General features: G+C 38.2%; 1 protein-coding gene across 2 annotated transcripts in view; it reads left to right on the forward strand.

Moving 5' to 3' along the window:
• The first annotated feature begins 3,931 nt into the window (after positions 1-3,931).
• Positions 3,932-19,647, forward strand: part of PHF6 (PHD finger protein 6) — a 50,252-nt gene continuing 34,536 nt past the window's right edge. The window contains exons 1-3 of one of the 2 annotated variants that reach the window (XM_065900779.1): positions 3,932-4,089; positions 8,017-8,200; positions 8,437-8,538. In XM_065900779.1, coding sequence (XP_065756851.1) covers positions 8,063-8,200; positions 8,437-8,538 — 240 coding nt within the window. In that variant the 5' untranslated portion in view covers positions 3,932-4,089; positions 8,017-8,062. The remainder of the gene's footprint in view (positions 4,090-8,016; positions 8,201-8,436; positions 8,539-19,647) is intronic. The other variant, XM_065900778.1, reaches the window with a different exon arrangement.

The raw sequence follows: 19,647 nt of genomic DNA on the forward strand, positions 1-19,647 counted from the left end.
ACAGCTTTGCAAGTAACAGTAATCTCATTTGACTTATGTATAAACAAAGGCTCAGAGAGTCAAATGAATAACCCGAGGTAACTCTGCTAGTTAGTGACAGGCCAGCAATTCAAACCCAGGTCTTCTGACTCTTATGCAGCATCTCACACAAATATATAGCATTCTATCGTTTTTCACAGAAACATTTAATATACTTAATCCATCAACTTTAAAAATAAAGAATAAAAAATATAAAATGTATCCAACATACAAAACACAAGTAGACTTCAGTTCCATGTAAGTGACATTTGCTTCCTTCTGAACCAATCGTGCAAAAGTTGTCATAATTTTACAGTGGTTTATGTGATTAATTGATTAAGGTCTTTCTCCCCCACTACACCCAAATGGACCATGTCCATATTTATCTAACACATAGTAGATAAATAGGTGATCAATAGGTACTTAATGAATGAATGCATAATCCACTGGTGTTGATTACAGCTAGAAGGGAGTGAATTTAGGCGCTACGTGAATTTAGCCTTTGGTTTAGGCAGGAGCAGAAATGCTAGCGGTATCTTACACAAAAACACTGAAGATGGGGAAAAATTACTTTTTAGTTGCTGGATAGGATGAACTTGCTTGTACTAGACATAGTGATTTAAGCTCAAGGACAGGGCTAATCTAACCAGAGCAGATGCAGTTGCTAAATGGTTGTTTACAGGGTTGTGAAAGTCAAGAGACTGTATCAATTCTACAAAAAAAGAATGAGGGAAGTTTCTTAATGTGTGGTCCTCAACAGATTGGCATCAGACTATCTGGGCAGTTTAAGAAGGCAGATTCCTGGACCCAAACCTTCAGAATCCTCCGGGGTGGTGCCAAAGAATCTGCATTTTTAACAAACTTCCAAAGTTTAAGACTGGCTGGACTGGAAGGGGGTGGGGGTCTAGGACTCTGTCTAGGGAGAAGCCTGCATTTAAAAAGAGAAGAAGGGAAACCTACAAAAGAGACTGAAATAGCAGCCAGGGAGCCAGAGTCAGAGTCCATGTTACAAGACAAGGAAGGCGAAAGTTTCAGAACAAGTAAATGGCCTAAAGTGTCAAATGTAACAGAGACATCAAGAATGAAGACGGAGAAAAGTTGTGAAGATGGGATCCAGATTTTTCTGGATCTGGACCTGTCTTTTTAAGACCCAACTCAAAACATTTCCTCCCCAGGGATGTATTTCCTGCTCCACTGGACAGAGTCCACCAAACTTTGCCGTATGTAATTCTATTATAGCATTTCACCTATTGCACTGAAATTCTGTTTTTCTTTCTCATTAGAAATACCTGTTTTTCCTTCTCATTAGACTGAGAATTCCTTGAAGGCAGGAGCTGTGTCTTACTCCTTTTCAAATGTCCAATGTCTGGCATAATACCTGGCATACAGAAAATATCTGCAAATGTCTGCCGAATGAGTGATGGGAGAGCAACGGGAGGGAAAGAACACAGTCTGGCAGTGAAGGTAGAGTCTAGCACTGAAGGTAAATGAGAGCAGGGCAACTGATGCTGCTGGAGCAGAAAATAAGTAGGGAATCAGTTCCTCCAGAGTACAGAAAAGATGTGATTAAAGCCACAGCTTTAGATTTAAAAAGCAGAAAGGACAATTCTCTCTCTGAATCTTGAAGGAAGCCAGAGAGGATGGGTGTACAAGATAAAGTAGCTTAGCTCAGATGGCCCTACTCTAAATAAGTCAGGAAGTTAAAGACTTTGCTGAGAGTGAGGTACAAAAAAAAAGCAGGATCTAGGGCCTGAAGCAAAAAGTGAAAGGAAAAGGAAGAGTGTTGGTGGAAGTGTGCTGGTGAATCAATAAGAGATGAAGAGATCCAATGCTCTATCCTCAGGCATTGTTAAGAGCACGTTATCACAATCTGACTCCTTTCTGTAGCCCTTGAAATAACAGGCTGCATCTATCAGTCATGCTAACTGGAACTGGCTACCAGACCTGGGACCTGAAACTAACTGGAGTCACTGATCTCTTCCTCTCCTGAACTCTCCCTGCACTTCCTTTCCACCGCAAATGCACGTGCTGCAGTCCATCCTCTATAGTAGCTATTTGTCTTTTCCTTGTTAGACTGTAAATAGTTGAGGGCAAAGGCTGTGTCTTATTCACTGTTGCATTGTACCTTAGCATAGTGCTTTGTACATAATAGAGGATGTCTGTACCAGGCACACACCTAATATAGCATTTATCACATCATACTGTGTTTGTTTGCTTGTCTGTCTCCCTTTATAGACCATGAGCTCAAGGTCAGGGATTGGGTTGATCTATGTCTCTCTTGTGTTTGGAACTTAGCAGCTGTGCAGATGTTTATTCAATCAAATTTTGTTAGAAGGAATGCATGGATGAGAGAATGAATAAAAGAGAGTAAAATATGGGGATTTGTGAAGAAATCTAAAAAGATGACATACTGCACAGGCACTAAATTTTGTCAATTACACAATCTTCAGTCTCATCCTGACATCAGTAAGTGTGTAAAGTTGGTGGAAAATGATGCTGGGCCTCGGGGGAGGACCTGTTTTCAAACACACTGTGAATATTTGGAATACACATTCTGGATCTTCTTATGTAAATTTCCAGCCACTCCCTTTCAAGGGTACAGGGCCTGGGTGAAAGGGCTAAGGGTGCTGCTTTATCCACCCTTATTAGGTACCTGTTCGTATGGGATACAAGGTTACATCAAACATGGTTACTGTTCCCTTGAGGATTACAATTTAATGTTGTCATTGCAGTGAAAAATAAAAAGAATGATGAAGTAGCATAGAAACAGCAGTGGATCAAAACAATGAAAATCCACTGCTTTCCCCCGCCCCCTTTTATTTTTACAGGAAAAATAGCTACTTGAAGGGCATCTTTCAAATTTCATTGGTTTGTTAGGAACTTCTTTTCTTTTCTTTTAAACCACTGGCTAGCAGTCTGTGAGCCCAGTAGAAAATAACAAAAGCTGACCCTTACATAGGGCATACTATGTGCCCAAGCGTTATTCTATGTGATTTACATATATTAACTCATTTCTCTTAACAATCCTATGAGATGGACACCACTGTGATCTCCATTTTGGATGTGCTGAAACTGAGGGACAGAGGTAATGCAACGTGCTCAAGGTCATAGAGCTAGAAGTGGGGGAGCTGAGATTCAAACCCACACAATCTGGCTTCATACATCAGAGGAAAGCACTCAGTTTAGGTGTCAGGTTTACCTGTGTGAAATATGAAGAAAATCACTTATCTTTTCTGATTATGAAAAATCTCAGAATTTATACAGGGCCTGTTATACGCCAGGGACGCTAATACACGGTTTACTGGCATTATCTCATTTCTTCCTCAAAATAAACCCGTGAGATACTATTTTTATCCCCATTTTAAAGACACAAATTTAAGGCACGGAGATGAAAAATTATTCGCCCAAAGATTGAAATCCAGGCAGACTGACTCCACTACGAGCTTCTCAGTCTTTCCTGGCAGTAAAACGAGAGAACGGGGGACCTCAAAGGGATGCCACGAGAGTACAATGAAATAATGGATATGAAAAGGCCTCGGTGAACAAGTGCAAGGGATAAGGCCTACCCACTTGAATCACTGTTGAAAACTGGTTACCCGGGGCCTCTGGCCAACGGTTTCTAGTCCCAACCCAGCCCCTTCTCCGCCCAACCCACAGCGATATCTTTGAATCTCTTTCTCTATCTCCTCGGATCCTGCCCCCAAACACTTGGCTGAGCGGCGGACCGGAGAATAGAAGGTACGCGCGCGAGCAGGAGGCGGGGCCTGCCGCCCCGATCCGTACCGGGGGTGGCTTCTGCACATGCGTTGTGGCTCTACGGCTTCAGCTGCCTCCTCGCTGCAGCCAATCAGGGCCCGCGGCGCGCTCGAGACGTATTAACGCTATGTGAGTCGTTGCGTGCGAGGGGGGCGACGTAAGGGCGCTCCGCGAGCCCGTCTGTTCTCGAATGAAAGGAAACAACCTCCGGCGACAGAACCCCGCTCCCAGGCGCTGCCGGAGAACCAAGACCGAGTTCTTTCTCTTTCCCCTCATTGGCGCTTCTCCCCTGCCGTTCGCCTCTGGGCCCCGCCGGTGAGTCCCCACGGTACCTTGGGGCCCCCCATTCTCTGCCCGGCGGGAGAAGACAAGGAGGATGGCGGTGGCCAGGCCGCCGCCCCTGCCCGTTGTTAAGGGGGACTCTTGGTGGTCTCGCTTTATTGTCAGGGACCCCAGAAGCGCCGCTCATTGAAGGCGCTTGGCAGAGAGGCTGCTGAGAAAAGTGCTTCGGAGGAGCCAAGGGAGAGGTTAGGCTTAAGCCTAGACTTCGGGGGAGGGGGCGCAACATTTAAGGAGGACAAAATACCGGGAATTTTTAGCCTTTGCCATCGCTTAGGACATATTTGGGAAGGAGGGAGACTCCCAGTTTGGGAAGAGTGAGAGGAAGAATTGTTAGGATGGCAAGAAGGGTAACCTTACGGAATGAGGAAAAACTCCGGGGTGGGGGGAATTAGGGGTGAAACTGAGATAGGAAACGAAGACTATTAGAGGGCGAACTCCTGGCGGGAGGAGGGTTAAAGAAAGTGGTAGGGTGATATTTTCCTGGATCCAGGAGGATTGGAAAAGGACAATTAGGGGACCCTGACTTTACGACCGAAAGGAACCTGCTAAAGTGCTTTATTGGAAGATAGTTTTGCGAGTTTATCTAGCGCTTGATTAGAGGGAGATCTTGGAGTCTAGTGTGTATTGAGGAATAAATAACGGAGAGGCTCCGGTACGTTATGTGTACCATCCTTTATTATATGGACGAGCAGCACGGCATTCTTTTGAAATTTCTTCGTTTCGATATTCTGCGTGGAAGTTGAAAAATCCTTTAATTTCGAAAAACCTTTTCTTTTTATCAGCTTACTACGTAATATCAGGTCTTATTCATACAGTTCAAATTCTCTACCCTTGGGTTTGAAACAACTGGAAAATTCCTTTAGTTTCCTTTTGAATAACCGCAAAAAGCAGTGCGAAGCATGTAATAATATCGTGCAACCAAATTCAGGTGCCCTTCCGGTTCATCTCTTATTCGTTTATTTCTCTCCAGTGTAACTTTCCTGACAGAAATACTGCTTCTTGGATCATGTTTATATATTTTGATCTGTATATTTCAACTTCCTTGCGTGTGGAATTGTTTGATCTTCCGGAACTGCAGTTTTTGTTTTGTTTTGTTTTTCCGTGAAAATGGTCTTTCAGATATCAGACACTGAATGAGCTCTCGAGTTGGTTCTTGAATGCTCTCCTTGATGTTTCAGGTTATTTCCACCTTGGTGCTTTAAAGCATCTTGGAAAATCTGAAATGCACTGATTGCTCCAGCCTAACCGGGTTTTTATATTTTTTCGGACATTTAAATTATGTTTCTCACGCTGTTATCTTTGCCTCTTTATTTCTGCTTTATAACATTATCCATAATGCTATGTTTCTTTTAAGGAAAAGGTTTCATTGTTGGGTGGAAGCATCAAAGTTTGATCTCCGCATGCCCTGAAAAACCTTTTAGACTAAAATTAAAATGCCATATACTGTATGGATCATTATGAACCCCTTAATATTGGTCCTTGGAATGCCCTTATTCTCCTCAAGTAGAGACCACAAATGTGACAGCATTAGATAAAAATCTGCATTTTTATGATAAAGACATTTTTACTAGGAGTCATTGTTTCCATGATGTTCTCCACTTCATGTTTTACAAGGAGACTGTAAAAAAAATTAGCAAGATATGCACAGATGCATTATTTGAATTTTAGTGGAAAAATCCATTTACTCATTGCACGTTGGGGAAAGTTTTTAATTGGTTTGGTGCACTTTTATGTGCGTTTCTGTTCACTTTACAAATTATATTTAAACTGATTACAGGAAAAATACACTAGAGTATTTTTGAATGCAAAATAAAGTGTACCTTTTTTTCTCTTTTAGATTTTGGGGTCTTTGATACCTAGAAAAGTAGGTTCTCAAAATTAGGATGAGAAATTTACCTGTTTATAAATGGAAAGAGGCAGGATTCAATATGGGTAGAATTTTGGGGACACCATTTTCAGAATTAATTTTAAGAATAAAAAGTGATGTTCTAATCTAGGAATTTACTTTGTCTTAAGCTGTTTTTATAGCTTATGCTAAGGTTGTACAGAAATTACACATTAAGACGTCTGTATAGATTGGATTCATAATGTGCCATCCTTTCAGCTGGCCAAGGATGACCAGGAGAAATGCTGAATACATTACAGTGCTTTCAGAGTGCTTACTGTTCATTGCACAGTAGTAAAGAAAGCTAATTTAGAACTCAAGTAGCAAATTCTGGAGCTATTTATGAATTTTGATGTTTTGCATATTTAATTCTAAAGATGTTGGCAGCTACATTCTTGATAAAGCAACTGAACACATATTTGCCTGAGCAAATGCAAACACACTTCCCCTTTTGTTTCTTTTGTTTCTCTGTTATGTTCTTTTTTTTTTTTCTTTAATCCTAAAAGTATTTGCTGCCTGTTTTCAATCAGTTTCACGGTTTATAGCCAGTGCTATGAATACAGTACTGTTGTAAAGTATCCGATGCCATTTGGAAGAGTGAAGTATTTAAAATTGTAAATAGCCTTAAGAGTTTGTTAAACCCATCAATGCAGAGACTGTCAGGGCCTTTGAAGTTTCATTAAAGAGGAAAACCTAGATGTAAATTGCTGAGAAGACCTGTTTCTTTGTGACTTCGTGTTCAGTTTTAAGTATTTGCATTGTTACATTGTAAAGCACTGAATGGTTTGCAGCTACCACCTTGCTGGCTTCCAACTGCTCCTGTTCTTGTTGGTGAGCAAGTGCTTCTCAGAAAGAAACAGTGTAGTGTTCGTCCATTTTTTTCAACATATTTTGAAAATGTTCAAATGTATGGAGGAATGGAAAGAATTTAGTAAATGTTAACACAAAAATTTGAGATTTTATTGACTGTAATGTGTGTTGTGGTAACCTGGGTCCTGAACTGCTTAGTTATGTTGATTTGGGAAACCTACACAATTCAAATAACTGATTTTACATTTGTTTATAGTCTTCTGAAGAATCCATGTTGAGATTGATGATCTAAATCTGAAACCTTCCATGTTAGAGCTTTTCTTCCCTTTTTTTGTTTGACTATACTACCTATAGTTATAATTTGACTAAATTTAAGGCTCATTCAGAAAAATTTCCCTTTCTTTATACAGTATTACTAATTAAAGTATGAAAGTTACTACATTTAGAACACGACTGTCAGTTTGTAACTTTAATAAGCGTATTTTTGGAGTAAATCTCAGAGTCAGATAATACAGTTGTTTTTATAAATGATTGGTTCCTAAAGTCTACGTTTTTGAATAGACTGGTGTAAAGCTGAATGTTTTCCTTACTTGCAAAAGGAATACAATAGCAAAAACTAATAAAGATGTATACGTGATTTTTTTTAAACTTGAAAATAATTCAACTTTTAAAAATAAGTGTTCCAAAGTCATGGTTATGTAAATTCATTTCTCATTTGTTGGATTATCAATATGTGAGCTTTAAGGAATTGTGCAGTTATAGAATTCTGTTCACCCTGGATATTGTGTAGTTCTCTTACTAGTTTTTGCTCTGCTCTTAGATGTATAATTCTTTGTCTCCTTGAAGGGGCACCTAGCTAGCTATACATGAAAAATGTTTTTCATTAATTATGTCAGCAGATGACTATTTTAATATCATACACTGTTCGTGTTTTATTTATCCATGCAGAAATAGTTCTAATTATTTCACATGTCCCTTAATTTGAGAGCAGTTTGATTTTTCTCAGTACTTCATTAACATCTTTGTGCATATGCTGTACATTTTTTAAAATTACAGAGGTTTGAATATTAATTTGTCTATACTAAATAGCTATTTTTAAATGCATATATTAAGACCTAGGTCAAATATTAAGCAATTTATATTATTGTGTAAACTGATTTTTAAAACAAAATTAACCATTTTGTTGCCCTTCTTATTCTCTGTAGCATTTCTTGAGACATAAAGTGGCATTCTAAAGGCAATTTAAAAATCATGTCAAGCTCAGTTGAACAGAAAAAAGGGCCTACAAGACAGCGCAAATGTGGCTTTTGTAAGTCAAATAGAGACAAGGAATGTGGACAGTTACTAATATCTGAAAACCAGAAGGTGGCAGCACACCATAAGTGCATGGTAAGTATGCCCGCAGCAACCAAGAGACGTGAAACCATGAGAATCTTAATAATGAATATTCCTGATTACTAAACAAAACAAAACAGCAAAACCAGTTAAACTTCTAAGAAATGGTTTCTCCCTAATGCTATGCCATTTTTACTTGAATATTTCCTTTTAAATTTAGCATCTTATTCACTGTTTCACTGTAATTTCTTTATATATGAACCTTAATTTTTTTTAAATGTAATTTATAGCTCTTTTCATCTGCTTTGGTATCATCACACTCTGATAACGAAAGTCTTGGTGGATTTTCTATTGAAGATGTCCAAAAGGAAATTAAAAGAGGCACGAAGCTGGTAAGTTGGTATTTCTGCCTCTTGAGAATAAAACTTACTTTAAGCTCATTAAGGAGGAAATTGCTTATTTTAGAGTGTATCGTGTTATTAACTGAGTGTAATTTTTTTAATTGCAGTCTTATTTTTTTCCCCCAAATCAGCAAATTGCAAGGCTAGGTTTAACTTATTTGTTAATCAGTGAAAAAGGGGTGAATCAATATGTTTATTATCCATTTTTTTTCTTTTCAAAAAGAATTAAAATCTTCTTGGAGGCCATGTTGACTTACAAAACAAGCAGTTTGCTTAATTTGAATGTTTCATGTGTTAAAGTCTTCATTCACGTATATTTTGATAATTAAAATTCTGAAATGTTTTCATTTCCCCTTAATAAAGTAATTGTGATCATTACAAATGAAGATGACAGAACCCTTTCAACAGGAAAATGTTAGTAGTTGCTGCACAACGTATTTTACCATGGTTCAGCTATACAACACAGCATTTCTGACTTTGGATAACTTTTGGTGAATCTTACAGTTTTTCTGAAGCTGTGCTAAGTGTAATGTTCCTACAGTTGTCTTCACTACCAAGTAACCAGTTTGGCAAGATACTGTATTGCTCTGTTGGAGAGGTAGTGTCGTCTCTGTTGCTATTTAATACATTATGCTTTACATTGAGACAGTGTCTTCTCATTTGGTTATTTTTCTCCTCTGAGCTCTTTATTGAAATTACATCTGTAAATGTACCTTCAGTAGCTACACTATCAAGTGTTTCATTATTTTAAAGATGGGTTTGGCGGAACATATATCTATGTTCTTAGGCACTAAGTAATCTCATATTTCGTAAAGAATCTAATGGGAAAGGGGGGGCTATCTTTTTTTTTTTTTTTTTTTTTTGTGGTACATGGGCCTCTCACTGTTGTGGCCTCTCCCGTTGTGGAGCACAGGCTCCGGACACGCGGGCTCAGCGGCCATGGCTCACGGGCCCAGCCGCTCCGCGGCATGTGGGATCTTCTCGGACCCGGGCATGAACCCGTGTCCCCTGCATCGGCAGGCGGACTCTCAACCACTGCGCCACCAGGGAAGCCCGGGGGCTATCATTTTGATGTCAGGAATAATCTATTTTGAAAAGTAGTCAGTTTTCTAGTATTAGTTAAAAAAAGAAAAAGAAAAGCAATATGAAGAAGTTCAAAGATAACATTTGAGATTTGTTTTAAGGATATAAATAGTCTCAAACCCTAGAATCAGTATTGGCACAAATGGGAATTCAGAGGTCAGACAGTTTTTGTTGTAGTGAGACCTTAACTGTGAAAATGTTTATATTCCCCACCCTCAAAACTGTAGATAGCAATAGAGTGCTGCATTTTTTTAAAAATGCGTTTTTTTTTAATTTGGTGGTTTTAGATTTCTTCATGTTACTGTGGCTTGCTGAGTTTTGAGAACCAGAGCAGTTATGTTTTTATTTCCTAGTCCTTAAAAACAACTTTGGGTACAAAGAAAGAATACTATTTACTTGAAGCTAGTTGTACTGTAACCCTTATCACCCCATTATTTATTCCTTGGCATTATGAATATTCCTGGAAAATGCATCTACATCCTGACTTGTTAGCATTTTTGTTATTTGACATGGCTGCTCTCGTCAGAACAGGAGCAGTTTTGGTCCCTGATGTTACTGTTATTAACAAATGCAGTGCCTAGTTTTATGTGAAGCAGCAGCATACATCTGGCAGTATTGCTGAATTCAATGGAGATTTAATATATTTGTACCTGTTTGTGCAGAAAGCATCAGAACTTTGTACAGATTTCACTATTATAAATGGTTTTGATTAATTTTTAATGGTATGGTGTAGGGAGTTAATTTTTTTGCCCAAGTGTAGTGAGTTATAAATAACTAAGCTTGTTCCTTGATCTAGGGAGTAGGACAGTATTGGAGGTTAAGACCACAAGCTTTAGTAACTAACTAGCTGGGTGACCCTGGGCAAGTTGATTTACTTCTCTACACCATGTTTTCTTCGCCTGCCAAAAGGAGATAACGGTAGTACTTGCCTTCCAGGGATATTGTGAGAATCAAAAAAGAGACGATACAGGATTTAGCATGGTACCTGGTACATGGTTAAGACTTGATAAATGGTAGCCCCTGTTGTAGTTATTGTTCGTAAGTAATAATAAGATCCTGCTAATATTGTTGTAGGCTAATGAAAAGGATGCTGGGCTGGGAATTCATGAGGCCTGTTTTTAAATAACTGCCATTGACACATTATATAACTTAGGACAAGTCGCCAACAGTAAACGGATAATGCTGTATCACTGCTTACTAAACAGTGATGTTGCATAACTAAAGAGTGCTATAAGAGATATAAAGAGTTACCTTAGGAAAGGTGGGTTTTTTCTTTTTTCTTTTCTTTTTTGGCCATGCCGCATGACTCGTGGGATCTTAGTTCCCCGACCAGGGATTGAACCTGCGCCCTTGGCAGTGAAAGCATGGAGTTTTAGCTAGTGGACCACCAGGGAATTCCCTTAGGAAAGGTGTTTTGTAGCCATTTTGAGGCTGTGGGCATCCAGCATTGAGGAATAGTGGCAGAAGGAGAGAACTTTTGAGCCAGGTATATAATTTTGCTCCCTTTCCTTCTCTTAAAATGTCAGAATTTAAATAATTTACATAGGGGCTAGGACTGGAGTAGCATTTGTATGTTTAATTTTGAAATAATTTTTAAGTCGCCTTTTAACCTTTAGTTTTGTCCCTTCCATTACATCATTTTTATGTGAAGTGCTATCAAGTAACCAAAATTCCAGATTTTGGTTTTCTTATTTACTTTTCCCTTTGTAGATTTGTCTAAGCAATAAAAGGGCCATAAATCAAATAGAAAGGGAGAAAAAAAGTGAAGAGTTTCATGTAAGTAGGTAAGCTACGTGTAAACTAGATAATCAGTTTCCATAATTGACTTTTTAAGGCATTTTATCCTGTGAGTCTGCCCTGGCTCCTGTTCATCTAGATTTTAGGTGAAAAGTGGGTCATGAATTCCCGTTGAAAATAATGAAAAACAGGAGTGCTGGTCCATGGGTGCTTTTAAGGCAGGTTCCAGTCTGTATCTCGTGCTGGCTCCAGAGGTTCTCACTTGCCCCAAAGAAAAGTATAAAGAGAAGAGTCTGGGGTTTGAGGTGAAAGTGTACAGGCGGCCAGATGGGTCAGAGTCTTGAGAGGATGGGAATTCACAGTAGAGCAGGAGGTATGTATGGGTGGCAAGTGTGTTCTTGCTGCCATAGGCCATTTTCCAAGATTTTCATGTCAGCCACAAGGATCAGGGAGGAAAGCCATTCCGCACGAACGTATTCATCTCTTTTACATCACCTTTAAGCACCAAGATGGACCAGGAGACATTTGCCAGCCTACTAAGGTTTTTATAATTTGAGACTCTGTTTTTGCAATTAAGACAGATTTTTTTTTTCCAGAATGGTTTCTAGTTCCTCTTGAATTCATATGTGGAGACACCACATCTGTACCATCTACGCTTATTCTCCAGCCATCTAGCCAAGAAATGCAAATTTCCAAGTAAGATTATGAGTTATCGTTGCTGTTTTCATTTTGTTTAAGGAGACACTTGAGTATATTTGAAGAACATACTCTCTTGCTGGATGAAACTAGGTGGTGAGACCATTAAGAGTATCTACATCGGGGGAATTCCCTGGCAGTCCAGTGGTTAGGACTCGGCACTTTCACTGCTGGGACCAGGGTTCGATCCCTGGTCAGGGAACTAAGATCCCACCAAAAAAAAAAAAAAAAAAAAAAGGAAAAGAAAAGAAAAAGAGTATCCACATCAGATAGTTACTGTTAAAATTGGTACCTATGTCACATATATCACAGACTCTAGGAACAGAAGGAGTTGAGAGGCCATTTAGTTCACTTTCCTTCCCCTTAGGCAAGATTACCTAAAAGCCATGTAACATAGATTTTTTTGTCTATTTTATTTTAAATATATCAAGAAATTGTGAGTCTACCCAAGCAACCTGAAACAGGACCAGTATTATATAACACTCTTCACAGTTGTGAAATTCATCCTCCTGTATAACTCAAGTATCTCACTTAAGTTAGAGTCATTTATTCTAGGTCTGCCTCTTTCCATTAAAGGAAATATTTGGTTTTTTCTATATTAAAAATGAAAAGTCCTTCATAAACTTGATGACTATCCTCAGGTCATTCCTTAACTTTCCCTTTTTCAAACTAAATTTTACTCACATGTCTTAAGAAATCCTTTGAACATTTTTCCTGCTTTTTTCAGTAGCAGAAATAGCTAACATTTATTGAACACTTAATATGTGCTAGGAGCTGGGCTAAGTACTTTAAATACATGAACCTTTTTAATCCTTACAGTCATATTGTGAGATAGGAAGGTATTCATTCTCACTTTACAGATTAGGAAACTGAGGCTCAGAGAAGTAACCTGACTGTGGTCATATAGCTAGTAAGTGGCAGAGCTGGAATTTGAATCCAGGGCCAGTTAACTCCAAAGCCAGAACTCTTACTCTCTAGGTTATACTAGACTGCCTTTTAAGCTACCTAACCAAAAATCACATCTTAAAAAATGTAATGATTAGAGCTTAGAAGTTTTCAAATAAAGATGGAAATAGTACTGAATTTAGGACATAATCAGACTCCTATTAATATATTCTGTTAATATCATTGTTTTGGGGACAAAAATCCTACATACATACTGTGTAAGAATATGCCAAGTCTCTATTGCCCTCAAGATACCTTTTGTAGCCTCTGAAAATAAAAAGACAAATTTTACATAGTGTTTAGTTTATTTACTCAGTACCAGTAGAGTGCTTGGCACCCCAAACAGGGTGTCTCATTTTGAGAGTTCATGATCTAGATATTGGGCATGCCATGAATCTGCATACATGACAATTTACAGATACACCTTTTTATTCTGTGCGGGAGGGGTCTTGCCAATTTAGGTGGTTAAGACTACTTCCTAGAGATGGTAAGTTTAAAAAAAAAAAAAGGATGAGTCCATGAAATAGGTTAACTATAACAGAATGGGTCATTGAGACTGGCAGTAATGGATTAGAATTGAGAAAGGTGGGATGATTACAGGGTCTTCAAACATTAGACAGGAATTTCAACTTAGATAGGAGGGGTAAAGCAGGATTTTTCAGGAGACAGGTGATACACAGTAGTCATTGTGGAGGATGAAGTATAATAATGGCAGCATATTTGTCTGCTGTACATAGATGTCCTGCAGGCATCTTAAACTCGACCAGTATTTATCATCTCCCTACCCTGAAACCAGATTCTCTTTCTGAATCATTTACCTTCAGTTCTTCCTTCTTCCACATCAGTCACATCGATTCTACTTCTGGGATGTCTCAGCCCTCTTGTCTTTCTTACTGCGACCCTGTATCCAGTCTTTCTCTTCCCATCCTTCCAACATACTGCTGGTATTTACTTGATCTCTACTTTTATAACCTAGTATCACTCACTTCCTGACTCCAAACCTTTACTGATTCCTTACTGCCTACAAAATAATATCTGCCCTTCAGAAGCCGTACCTTAACCCACTTTTTCCATTCCTAATGTCATCCCCTCTCCTCTCGGTTTCCCAAGTATCCTCTGCTTGTCCCCATATCTGTGCATGTACAGATGTTATTCATCTCCTAGCTGCCTCTCAGAACTTCTGTCTGTTTTTGAGTCTAACTCAACCTTCACCTCTGTCATAGAGTTTAACAATATGCATTGTATTTGTTACACGTGCGCAAGCCATTCTTCTCCACTGTGTTGTGAACTCTGGGAGAGCAGACTGTATTTTCTTTGCCCAGCATAGGATTAAGTGGGGGAAATGCATGGAAAACACTTAGCATGATGCTTGGCGTATCATTTGTGCTCAGTAAGTGGGCACTCATTAACTGTTGGCTGAATTTGAAGGAGGGAAGGGCTTCAATTGGATGATAGTGTGAAGCTTAAATAATGGGCTAGGTGTAAACTGACCACGGAAGTAATAGTATAAGCATAAAATTCCTGTGTTTTGGTTAATCAGTGTTTTAGTGTTGTTTGCAGCTCTAGCAGTTTGAAGAGGAAGGAGAGAAATCTAGAGGGAAAAATCAGGTTGGTTATTTGTTCAGGATGGTGGAGAGCTGTGTATGCCTCAAACAAGGGTGTTTTCATGTTTCTTCAACCTTCACTCTACCAGTAGGGTGTTAAATTTTTGTTGTTTTCCTCAGGCATTGTATTCGTCAAGGCCTCCATCTAGATTCTAGAAATCATCTGTCTGTCCATTTATCAGACACTTAATTGGGTGCCTACTTTGTACCAAGCACAATGCTAGACACTTTGTATGCAATCATGAATAAATGTACTTTAGCCTTAGAAGTATGTAAAGAATGCCACAGGGGAGCTGGGAGAGAAGACCATAATTAATTTTACCTGAGAAGTCAAAAGACTTCATAGAAAGTGACATTTGAAGTGTGTTCCACTGGGAAAATGATGCTGTAGAACTCAAAGGGGGAAGAGTTTCAAGGAGGAGGAAGTACTTTTGACAAGTATTAAATGAATATTAAATGCCAGTGCTATTTAAAGTAGAGTGTGTGTGGCTTATTTGGCATTCAGTAAGGGTAAAATGGAGCACCCAAAGTGTATAGAACGCAACCACTGCTTACTACATACAAAGAAGCAGAAGATGCCAGGTAATTAATGGTGCTACCAAATCCTTAGAGCACTGGTACTTAACCAACTATTAAACCAGAAAGGGGTGTGGGTGGGTTGCAGATAGGTATTTTCTGAAAAATATTCCCAAGTGATTTTTGATGAACATTCTCCGTTACGGACCATTGCCTTAGGACAGGGGTTGGGACACTTTGTGTAAAGGATCAGATAATAAATATTTAAGGCTTTGCTAGCCATATTGTTTCAGTTGCGGTCACAGACTATACACAAAGAAGTGAACATGTCTGTGTGTCAGTAAAACTTTATGAAAACAGGTGATGGGCCGAATTGGGCTTGCAGGATCCTTGCCTTACAGTATTTTGGGGGGAAAACAGGTACATTTTTTCCTGAAGATTTGTTCACTGGCTTCGTTGTCATCTGTGTAACTAAGTGTACATGCATCATGAATGTATTCGTGTAAGTGTGAATTTTTTGAAAGCTCATTATGGCATGCAGATTAATTTAAATGTGCGCAGATACTTTACCTGTCGTTTATATAAAATGAACTTTGTTTTACTTTGGAGGTGATTAAGGAGAATGAATGTGAGGCCAAAGAGAAACTTCAGATCTAATGATGGAGAAAATCAGGTCTTTGACTATTACTGAATAAATTAATTTTTTAAAAATTCACAAATTTTTTTCCTTTGCCTTCATTGAATATTGGTACTTCTTTGTAATTGAGAATACTGTAAATTTATGTCATTATATAATCACTTCTCGCTTATTTGTGCTAATGGAAGAGAACCCAAACCAGTAGTATAAAATAATCTATGTCTGGTTTTGGGGGGATGTCTTGGTACTTATTTGAGCATGGATTGTAGTTGGTGTTCTTCACAGATTAAGTATAGTAAGCAGCGTGGCACTTTAGAGTACCCTCAGCCTGAAAGACCTACATCTTAGAAGAGCTTAAACAAAAAGATCTGAGCTCAGAAAAACCCTGAATCTTTCAGATGAATAAAACAAACTTCAAAAGCTCCGATAAGATAATTTTATATTCCTCATAATGATGATTCATAAAGTTGGATGGAGTTGGAGTATGTGATATTGAGAGCTAGGTCAGGAGACTAGGTTAAGTAAGAGCTTGACAGGCTTACTTGCCCTCTGATTTCCAAAAGACTTCTGAAATTATTTATTCAGTAACTGCTTAGAATTATCTATTACTTTAGTAAAAAACAAGTGCTTTTCAGTAGCCCTGTTTTTTAGAAGCACTTGGAATTTAAGGTCCTAATCTATCAAGTCACTTTTCAGTGACTTTGACAGCTTTCAGATTTCATTTTTGCTTTCTAGCTTTCTACTTAGACCTAATTATTTTATTATATAACCCTTATTAAGAATATTTTATTAAGTTTGTATTTTTTGAGACCTTCTTCAAAATGCTGTATATATATATTTTTTAATTGTAGCTGTAGGATAAACCAGAAACAGTTATGAGTTCATGTTCCACCTTTCCGGGCAGTGGTAATTTTTTTTAGGGCTTTTTAACAAATCAAGTGGACAGCATATGCTAACCAGATAATTCAGAGGTTACTCTGTTTTCTGACTGTGTTGGATATGTGAGGTATTACTCTATATAAAGTAATGAACCTGGAGTTAGGAGCATTTTTTAGGCAGCTCTGAAAACTTGCCCCAACCGCACTGTCCTCCATTCTAGTTTTAACTGGAGGTAGTGTTTTCTGTTATTAAAAATAACACAGAATAACAAACACCAGTGTAAGGTGAACTACTCTCACTTTATTTTTGTCTCGTTTCTCCTGTGAAAATATCCTAGGTACCCTATTCCCAACTCCCAAGTGCTTTTTTTAAAAAGATTTTTTGACCTGGACCATTTTTAAAGTCTATTGAATTTGCTACAATATTGCTTCTGTTTTATGTTTTTGGCCCCGAGGCATGTGGGATCTTAGCTCCCCAACCGGGGATGGAATCCGCACCCCCTGCATTGGAAGGCGAAGTCTTAACCACTGGACCACCAGGGAAGTCCCTCTGATTTTTCTTTGTTTTGCTTTTGTTTTTTTTTCCTACAGACTTTTTTTTTTTGAAACCTCTTTCATTCTCTGTGCATTTGTAGCAGTTTTCTTGCAGCAGGTATCTTGAGAGTAGTAAGTACTTGGCTGTGAGAATTTATATTTATACACTGGTGGTCAGTTACTGACATGCATAGTAGATATACAGCAGTTAAGCTGAGCAAGCTAAGACTTAGAGCTTTTCCCCAAGAGCCTTCTCTTTTCTGCCTGTCCTAGAAGTTGGCAATCTCATTTGTTTTGCCTTGTCTCTGTCTGTGGTCTTAGTTGAGTTTTCCCTGAGCTTCCCCCATAGCAACTAAGAAAGCAGTATTTTTCCTTTTATTACTTAAGACTTCTTCCTTTTGCAAAGTGAATTTCAGTCCTGGCCTATTTCAGTTGACTGAGGAGCAGGTATGTCCCAGCCTCTGTCTTCTGTGGGACTTTAGCTAAGTCATAGTCCTTTCAGTTCCGTTTGTCTCCTCTCATGCGTGACTTAGTTCCTCTTTCGTCTGTGGATCAGCTCCTTGAGACTCTGCTTGTGGGGCACAACTTAATCTTAACATAGTAAAGCTTCACAGACAGTAGAACCCTGGTTACCAGGGGCAGGAGGGGTGGGGGAAATGGGAGATGTTTGTCAAAAGGTACAAAGTTGCAGTTATGTAGGATAAATAAGTCTAGAGATCTTCTGTACAGCATGATGACCGTAGTTAATAATACCCTATGGTATCCTGGAAATTTGTTGAGAGTGGATTTCTGGTGCTTGTACCACATGCACTAAAAAAATGGCAATTATATGAAGAGATGGATATGTTAATTAGCTCAACTCTAGTAATCATTTCACTATGTATATGTATATTAAAACATGGTGTACATCCTAAATATATATAATTTTATTAACATTTTTTAAAAAGATAGTATGATATGCAAACATCTATAAGAGTCTCTTTTTCTAATCTCCCCATTTTGGAAGAAGTAATTGATTTTTGAAATTTATTAGGTCTACTAGGTAGCAAACCGAATAGAGGAATAAAAGTAAAAGAAAAATCATTAACAACAAAGAAAATTTCACCTCTATTTAAAGAACTTGAAATCAGGGTATAGGCAGGATAAGCTGAGAATTGACGTTTATACCTATATTGAAGAAAGGAAGTTGGCCTTCAACAGAATATTTGATATGTGGGACAGACCTTTTTTCAGGGAGGAGGAAGTCCGCCATTGTCCTTGAGAAATGTGTTCCTGTCAGATTAACTTTGATTTGCCCACATGGAGAGCAACCTGGCTACAGTGCAAGCATGACACTCGTTCTGCTGAGGGCCCAGTAGGGCCTGTGACAGATTGGAGGGCAAATAAATGTTTTGTGTAAAGAGGGATACAGGATAACATCACTCAGGTCCAACCAACTGGTGCCTTGCTGTGTCAGGGGGGCCCGTTTTCCTATTATTCTACTTCTTTTTCGATAGAAGTCCTCTTTGTTTTATTTTCCATAATACTTTTTTTTTAAAGAAAAGTATACTAGCCACCTATATTTTCTCAACTTCTTTAATTTTCTTTTTATCTCTTCTTGATTCTCTCTCCTCATTCTGTGTCCCTTCAATTGGATTGTTCGCAATTCCACCTTTCCAAATCAGACTTTTAAAATATTTTTAGATGTATTTTAAGATAATTATGTCAAGTCTGCAGGTATTAGAAACGTGAATGAGAAAAAAATATGCCATATGATATTAAAATCTTCAATAACAGAGTAACCTGAGTTTCTGTAGTTAACTGGTTATACTTTGGGCAGATTTGAATTTATAACCAGCCAAAACACGTTTTGATATATTTTGGACATTTGGTTTCCTTCTCATTCTCTATAATTGAGTACTACATGGTAAGTCACAGTGTTTGTCTTCCAAAAAACTCGTTCTAGAAGCACTTGACGGATAAAGTCTATACATTTATAAAGATAAATTAGTCATACAAGGAAGTAAAATGGTAAGAGCCAAAATGAATACTCTATCTTAAGTCCCATAGGCGTTCAAGTAAAAAGAATTATTTCAGGTGTTGCAATATACTAGTGATGTCTTGAACACAGTAGTGTTCCCATTCTGTATTCATAGGTACACAAGCAGATATACATTTTATATTTAGTTTTATTATGGACACTTTTTTGGTATTTTCTTAGTACTTTGCCAGAATTTCATATACAAGCAGAAATACCTGCTTGTGTATGAATGCTGCATAAAATAGATCCTGTGAATTCTAATTAAGAAAAATTCCTACTCCTAGCCTTGAGAAGAATCTTCCACTCTCTGAAAACATTTTTATTGGGATATCTTCCTCTTTCTTTTCTTCCTTGAGATAAACTGACAAAATAAAAGTGAGAATAAGCTTTTTCTCACTTAAAAAATTTTTATTTGTTCTGAGTTGCTGTAGTTAACTGGTTCTACTTTGG

Source organism: Phocoena phocoena, chromosome X (assembly GCF_963924675.1).
Source record: "Phocoena phocoena chromosome X, mPhoPho1.1, whole genome shotgun sequence".
NCBI classification, from domain to species: Eukaryota; Metazoa; Chordata; class Mammalia; order Artiodactyla; family Phocoenidae; genus Phocoena; species Phocoena phocoena.